Source organism: Barbus barbus, assembly GCF_936440315.1.
Source record: "Barbus barbus genome assembly, chromosome: 46".
Taxonomy (NCBI): domain Eukaryota; kingdom Metazoa; phylum Chordata; class Actinopteri; order Cypriniformes; family Cyprinidae; genus Barbus; species Barbus barbus.
Window position 1 is genome coordinate 11411908 of NC_136724.1, and position 8583 is coordinate 11420490.

Here is an 8583-nt window from a genome sequence, read left to right on the forward strand (position 1 = left end):
ACTTCTAACGGCAGCTCCAGTGACGCGATGACTTTACCGATTAGTGATTGGGTCTTTTACTCAGAATGTGGGGCTTCCTTTGATAGAGCGGCCATATTGAGCATTGCATTTTTCCCATTCAAAACTATACGAGTGACACTTCTTGGGTATTCTATATTTTTTTATATATACACACTTGGTGTTGTAGCCTATTCATGACAAACAGGCACAGATAAATTATGTAATATGTGTATTTTTAATTGAATGGACACACCAACTTTTATTACTGATAAAAAGGGTTAAAAATAATGTTTTGGTTTATTTTTTCCTTCCATCAAGTCAATGGCAATCATTAAAAGAGCCAAAATGTCTTTTATAGTTACAGTAAGCAGAATAATTACCAAAAATCAACAGCTCTGCCTTCGTCATAAGCAAGGTGGAGTGTCAGAATGCTAGTTTGTCAGTCAAGTCTGAAGCAAGACGACTGAAACCCATAGCAATGCTTTATGGCAACAATGTCTCAAACTGACTGATATGTACAGTAAATCTAAATATCGATTTAATGAATGTTGAGCAATTTGTTACTGCACACGCTGTTATATTAATTATAATTCAAATGCATTTTTTGACCACAATATAAATGTTGATAAGTGTTGAAAGGATTACTTTTGATTAATTTTGAAAGAGGGCAGCGGTTTGAGCCAGTGCTTTATTTTTCATATCTATTAATGTATTAAGCTAGTTAGTTAAAGGACAGTAATGGAGAGGCAGGAAGAAGTGGAATCTCTGTTGCACTTTATGTCACAGCGCTGGCCACAAAACTCCAATATGGCTTTGACAGTGTATACTTGAGTGGAAATTTTATAATGCACTGTGAAATACCAAACAATATTTGCTTTTTGAAAATAATGGTAGTAATTCCATGCAGTAACATCAAGACAAAGGTTGAATGTGGCCAAAAAACAATGTGAAACATATGTACATATCATAATACATGGATGTGACATGGATAAGCCGCTTTGTATTGACACTCCACCTTATGCTTACTTCTATATAACATCTCAATAAGAACTGGATGTGCCAACTTTTAATCACAAAACATACTAATGATTTCCACACTGGAAAAGATCCCTGAAAGTCTGGGCCTTTCAATGACTACAAACAAAAACAAATTCTCAGTGACTGTTCGAATCAAATCACAGCAGCAGTGTAGATCTCAAATCCGACCCCTGAGGGCAGACTCTGGTTTTGCTAGTCTGGAGGCAGCGGTGTTTTAGTTTCATTCACACACCGATGACTGCTAAGTGATTTTCCTAGACATGCTGTTCTCTGCCAGAGAAGAAACTAAAGCCTTCGGGTGGAGTTCACAGCTGTGAGTCTGTGTCTGAACGCATGGGCCGAAAGCACACTGATGAACTCCATCATGTGTAGGCTCTTTTGCGTCTTCCGCGAGGCCACTGAGAGGGAGCGTGAGGGGAAATTTGGAACGAGGCAATAAGTAAATAAATGTTCTGTCTGAAAAGAGTGGTCTTCTCCGTAACAGTTCTCTACTCTTAGACTATCCCCCACAAATGAGAAGTGATTGTTTGTTTGACTGTGTGATCATTAAACATGGTCTAATTACCTGTGGCAGTGGTGACTGTTGATGTTATAGATTAACATTTGGATTTGAGAGACCTGAAAGAATTGAAATAACACAGGGAGACCACATTGGCTAATGGATATTCCCTTGTCTTACAACAACGCAAGGAATGAATCCCTGGTCAAGTAAGGAGACGACAGATATCTTTTCTGCTAAATGAGATGGCCGAAGCGTGTGTGGTGTGCATAAATGAACATCTGTCCAGTGTGCATCAGTAAAATGAGGGCAGGTGCAGTGAGGTCATGGTAAAGGCTGTTTATTAGTATGTTCACACTAAATTTGGATTGGCCTGCTGATGGAGGTTGATGTTTTGACGCAGGGGGAGGGTGAAGTTGTTTTGACTGTCGATGTTACTTGACTTGTAATGGCACAATTGACATTTCTTTTTAAATGGTGTACCAATCTGGACATATGGAGTAGATCTAACACTATGATTTTCCCACAGGGAGCACAGACTGTCCGATAAAAAACAACAGTTTTCACAATGTAGCTGTATGTCGGCTTCATTTCTCACAATTCTAGCTCTTGAAGACTATCACTTCCAAGAAAGTTTGGAAACCGCTGCCATTTGTGTGGAGGATGGGGCTGCTTCTGCGTCACGTTGTTTTAATTTGTCCTCCGGCTGCCAAAGAAAATGATTCGACTGCTGAGGGGGTTTTGCTCTTGGCTCACTAACTGCTATGGCACACTGGATTGGCTTAACTCCGACGCTGAACAAGTGCAATCTGTACAATCTAATGAATTATTATAAATAAGACAAAGAAAATAAAGAGGAGAGCTATAGCCCTAAAGTATAAAACTGCTGGACTTCCCCCAGTTATTTTTGAATGTCCTAATTACTGACCATTTAAGCCAGTATAAGACTATTGTTGTATTGTAACTATATACTTCATGGTGCAGCCTCAATGACAGGCCTTTAAACCAGTTTATAGTCTTTAAAAACAAACTCAGTTTAAGTGATTGATTAACAAGAGAATAACACTGCATATGGATGCTAGGCATGATATTGTATAGGAGACCCACATGACTTGAGTTGTATTGAACTGACAGTCCTCAAATCTAATTGGTCCAAGAGTGCAGATATAAAAGTACAACAGCACTGGGATTTTTCAATGTTTATATCACTTCACTTGTCTGTGTTTGTTCCAGGCAGACATAGCTTGTGAAATGGTGGTATGAATTTTTCTATGGGTTACACGCCAGTAGGTGGCGGCTTAATGAGTGATTCTTTTATTTTAACAAATAATTTTTTGGCACTTTATGCCTTTATTTAGATAGGACAGGTGGACAGGGAACAAAGTGGGATAGAGAGAGGGCGATGGGATTGGGAAAGGTCCGTGAGCCGGGACTCAAAATTTGGGATGCCCGAAGTGCAACGGCGCCAACAACGAGTGATTCCTCAATCATTAATTTAACCGATTCATTGAAAAACACTTTTCAGAGATTTTTTATATGTCTGCATCAAAGCAGAGCAAGTCGGACGGCACTCGGACAGATTTCTAACCTGCATGCATCTCAAGGTGATTAGTTTTGCTCAGGTTTTGCTCATCTCTAACAAGCCTATTCACTTGTTCGATTTGTTAAAAAACACTTCAGGAATAAAACAAGTATTATTAATGCGCTATTGAAGGATTAGTTCAAAAACACTGGATCGTGCACTCATGAAACAAGTGATAAAAATGAGTCATTGAATAATTCACTCAAACAATTTGTTAAAAAACACTGAATAATGTAGGAATGAAACAAGTGATCATTAAATAATTCACTCAACACTGAATCCATCCAGAATGAACAGCGCTACTGTGGAACAGTTTTTGTTGGTGTAAAAATAAAGTAACCGGCAATAAATGTGTCTAAAATGTAAACTACTCTGTTTTACATTCATGTTTATTAAAGTGTTGTATATCATGCACTGCCTCCTAGTTATTCCAGTAGGTTTGTGAATCTGTGGCTAAAAAAAGGCCTAGTTCACCACACAAAAGAGGGCCATCTTTTTTTTTGCTCATGGCTACATCAGTGTTTTAATTATACAACCAGTTTGCAAGGGTGGTAGGTTGTGACAACAGCACTCTTTGTGGGTTTGTAATAATAATTTACACTGTTGAATGATAAATTGTAGATTTCTAAAATAATTTTAAGTAAATAAATATTGGACCATTATATTAATATCTAAGCCACCCTGTACTAAAAACAGTTACAGGCATTTAAACAAAATTAGTTACAACACTCCCTGGTTTATTAATACTCATATATTTGTTAATTTGGAGCCTCTTTATTATCCATCGCAATGGACTAAGCTGCATTTCGGGGTCACAGGAGTATTCACTTGCTTATCTTATGTTTTCTTTTCTACTCACGCCAGCTGTGCAAACTAAAAGCAGATGTTTTGATTAAGCCTGCTTGGATCTGCCAGGATAAAAGAAACGCAGTATTACGACTCAGATGATGTCACGCTTCAGGTGACGGATGGGGCGGAACCCTGCGCACCTTCAAAGCCGGAACACTTCCTGAACCGGTACCTCAGCCATATATAAACCCGCAGCTCTTCTCAGCAGGGAGAGGGAGAGAGAAAGAGCTCGCGAGTTCACAGAGAATCAAAGCAAAGCAAAGCAAAGCTGCTGCTGGACAGACTCGGGCAATAAGGAGACGTGTTTATATCCACAAGCTGCTCTAGCATCTCTGAGAAGGTAGGAACATTTTTGTGCACGAGCTGCTTGGATTGTATGTTGGTAAACTGATGTGTGGATTGTAGAGGCAAATATGTGTAGAGATGAATATTGAATGAGTAGTTGAATTTCAGGTTTCTGTTTATTTTAAATCATTTTTATTTCTATAAATGTCAAATTTATGCTAAATCCCTTAGCAAAAGTCAATGCAAGTTTAAATGAGTTTTCAGTCAGCTTTTTAAATTATTTAAAAGTGTGTGTGTGTAATTTTTTTATGACACCGGTGGCTAATGTTGACAGTAATTTTGAAGATATTTTGAAAAGTGGTGTCAAGGTTAAAACCTGCATTCATAAGTTCATTGCACTTTTACAATCAATATGAATTTAGTTACTGATGTAGAAAATGAGTTCTGAAAACTCATGCAATTGAGTAGAAATTGTATAAATTATTCTGAAAAATAAAATAAAAAATTGAAAGCAAAGATGCAATGATAAAAGATGTATTTATAGTGTTGGCTCTATGGTACAGGAAGGGTCAAATGACATAATACAGTTTATTGCATTCTCTAACGAATGGGACTCATTTATCTTTCACGTGCAGATTGTGCAAAAGGAAAAGAAACCTCTCGCCACATCCCAGCCATCAATCATGAATGAAATCCGCTTGGCTATCGACATTCTGCTCTTGTGTATATCCTGTGGAGCAAGTGCACTGGCAGCCTTCAGTCCCACTGCCTCTACATCTCTTCCAGCAACCAATTGCACTGATATTGGCTCTGCGCCTCCAAAATATCTCAGCGAGGCCGCAAACCTTCCCAAGGCCAGACGGAAACGTTATATTTCCCAGAACGATATGCTTGCGATACTTGATTACCATAATAAAGTCAGAGGGAAAGTTTTCCCTCCAGCCTCAAACATGGAATATATGGTAAGTCACAATTACCATTTTTGAAATAAGTAGCCTATGATGCAATCAGGAACAGTTTGGACTTTAGAAAAAAAAAATCTGCTTGTTTGAACTTTTGCTCTACACCCTCACAGCAGTTCATTGGGTTCATTTGTTTTATTTATTTAATTGAATAATTCCCTGGCACTTTGCCTGGAAAGTGCATTGCTGCTGTTGTAGTTGGACACGTGAGTGTTGCACATGTAACGGTGCTCATCACAGGATGCAGAAATTACATACTTCTCCGTGTCCATTTGGCACCAGCAGCTGTTGAGCAGATTTAATTGGCTCGGACCACCAGAGTAGATTCTCTGCAGTATAGATCAATGTGCTAAGACTACAGCTAAGCACTGAAATACTTCCAAAAGTGCACAGTCATGGGAAATGCTGTATCAGATATGTTTCAATAGATCCAAATGTTAGATTTTCTTGAATAATCCTCTGATTTTTACCAAGATTAAAGGGGTAAAGCTTATTGAATGATCTACTGTGGTGAATACAACCAAATTTTCCAGCATAAAATTAATATTTGTTAATGCATATCCATGGTTTATAATCAATAAAGTCAGTGTTATTGTTTGGATAAACTTTGCTTTTTGATCTTCCTATTGTGGACACAATTTAATTTCTGTGGGTGGGAATTTTAAGAAACCCATCATTAAAATGAATAATAATTTCTGAAGTTATGCAATTAATTTATTTGAGTGGACTAATAAAAGAGTATTACATGTCTCAGGTCTGGGATGACGCTCTTGCAAAGACGGCTGAACAGTGGGCATCCACGTGTATTTGGGAGCACGGTCCTCGCGATCTTCTTAGATTTCTTGGTCAGAACCTTTCAGTCCGAACAGGAAGGTATGCATCTTCAGCATCATTCCCAGGTTATGATCGGTGACGTTTTGTATGGTGTTTTTTTTTTTTTTTTTTTTTTTTCACTATACCAATAGACATTTGGTCCTGAAAGAGCAAGGAAGGCATTTCATCACACCATTTGGTGCTATGTTTGGATTGTTTACAGATACAGGTCCATTTTGCAGCTGGTAAAGCCATGGTATGATGAAGTGAAGGACTATTCTTTTCCCTATCCTCGAGACTGCAATCCCAGATGTCCCCTTAAGTGCTATGGGCCTATGTGCACTCATTATACACAAGTGAGTTGAATATGATGTTTGTATAATTCATTTCTTCAGGTACACAACTGTTCAAAAGTTTGGGGTCAGTTATATATTTATTTTAGTGTGTGTTTTAATTAACTTTTATTCAGCAAAGAAGCATTATATTGATCAAAAGTGACAGTAAAGACATTTAAAAGATTTCAGTTTCAAAGAAATGCTGTTCTTTTGAACTTTCTATTCATCAAAGAATTCTGGAAAAAAAGATATCCGATTTCACAAAAATATTATGCACCACAACTGTTTTCAACATTGATAATTAGAAATATTTCACCAAACCAGCATGTTAGAATGATATCTGAAGGAGCATGAGACACTGAAAACTGGAGTAAAGGCTGCTGAGAACTCAGCTTTGCCATCACGGGAATAAATTACTTTTTAAAATATTAAACTATAACATGGTTATTTTAAATTTAAAATGATATTTCAAAATATTCCTGGGTTTTTTTCTTTTTTTATGCAATGTTGGTGAGCATACGATACATTTTTTTTTAACAGTGGTAAATATCATTCAGATTTGACCGTTGTTTTTGTTTTTACCAGATGGTGTGGGCAACCTCAAATAAAGTAGGATGTGCCATCAACACATGCCATAATATGAATGTTTGGGGCTCAGTATGGAAGAGGGCAACATACTTGGTGTGCAACTATTCTCCAAAGTAAGTATATGTTTTCTTGTGCTTTAGCTAAGCTAAACTGCTAAACCCAGGAGTGAAACTCTTCAGTAACATAATTGGGCTAAGCTAGCAACCTGACACATCTCTGTTAAAAATATTTTTGACATGGACATCCATGGGGCCTTTTGGTTCAAAGACCTAGATGACCTCTTGCATTCCTGCCGCATGTGGAATTTTAGTGGAATTCTGCCTCTAATTCCAGAATCAAAGAACCATAATCTTGTGTGGCTGGTGACTTGTGACCTCCTTTTTTCTTGTCTTCTGAGGCGGCGCACTTGAGAAAATTCTTGGGCTACGGCAGAGCAAGTTATTTATAAACTTTAGTTAAGACCCGAATTGCTAGCTGAGAGCTAGTTAAAGTCAATCCAGATTGATTTAAAGCTTGTCTTCTGAATATAGAAACCCAGTTAGAAATGGAATTGTAGTCTAGTAATTGCATTTTTTTTTTTTTTTTGTCAAAGGTCATTTCAAACTAGCAAACACCTCATGCAGCACACTTTCAAGTATGAAAGATCGTATGTATGGTTCATTTTGTCCATTGGTGTGTCATTGACCGTGTTGTTGCTATTGTTGTTTTACAGGGGGAACTGGATTGGTGAGGCCCCTTATAAAGTAGGCGTTCCTTGCTCCATGTGCCCTCCTAGCTATGGAGGATCATGCAGTAACAACATGTGCTTTCCTGCTGTGAACTCAAATTACCTGCACTGGTTTAAATAAACACAGACAGAATGCACATGCCCCATCACAGAGACACTGTCCCTCATGGGAATTTGCACAACATTCCTGTAAAACCCTGTTTTTTTTTTTTTGTTTTTTTATGTATGGGCCATATAGGACCATGGGTTGCAAGGCAGCATTTTTTTTAAAGATATGTACATAACTTATTTTTCAATGTTTATACCATGTATTCTATTGTTTTGTGTATAAACCCAATGGTTTATTTCCTGAGAGGGACTCTACTGTGATCTGTCAAGACATGATTGGTGCTTACAGTATTCAACTGTAAAGGCCCATTCACACCAAGGACGATAACTATAAAGGTATAGTTCTAAAAATTGTTCTCCATATTAAAGAATAGCAGCGTCCACACCACAGTTATAAAGATAAAGGCACAGAGAAGCGATATTGTTGGAATCACTTTCAGAGCTAATTGTTTTCTTTTTTTTTTCCCCAGCTGATGATACAAACATTGACACCCAATCAGAATCTATCCTACTATAACAAGTAACACTTAACACTTAGAATAGACGGACAATGTTGGCACCAATAGCCTCGTGGTTAGTGCGCCAACATACAGCGCAACTGCGCTCACAGTGACCTGAGTTCGATTCCTGTCTCGAGGTCCTTTGTCGATCCCGCCCCCTCTCCACCCAATGCTTTCCTGTCAGTTCTCTACTGTCCTGTCCCAATAAAGCCAGAAAATATAATAATAAATATAAGTTTTTTATATATATATATATATATATATATATATATAATCATAATCTATCAGTATGTTCTA

At 37.7% G+C, this 8583-nt stretch overlaps 1 protein-coding gene across 1 annotated transcript; it reads left to right on the forward strand.

Annotated features, from left to right (window-relative positions):
- Nucleotides 1–4936: 4936 nt before the first annotated feature.
- On the forward strand, nucleotides 4937–7799 carry LOC306864770 (peptidase inhibitor 15-A; the record flags this gene model as incomplete). Its single annotated transcript, XM_079408988.1, has 5 exons — nucleotides 4937–5215; nucleotides 5970–6088; nucleotides 6252–6384; nucleotides 6949–7064; nucleotides 7664–7799. 5 exons carry the CDS (start codon nucleotides 4937–4939, stop codon nucleotides 7797–7799), a joined length of 783 nt encoding a protein of 260 aa, XP_079265114.1.
- Between the last annotated feature and the right edge of the window lie 784 nt (nucleotides 7800–8583).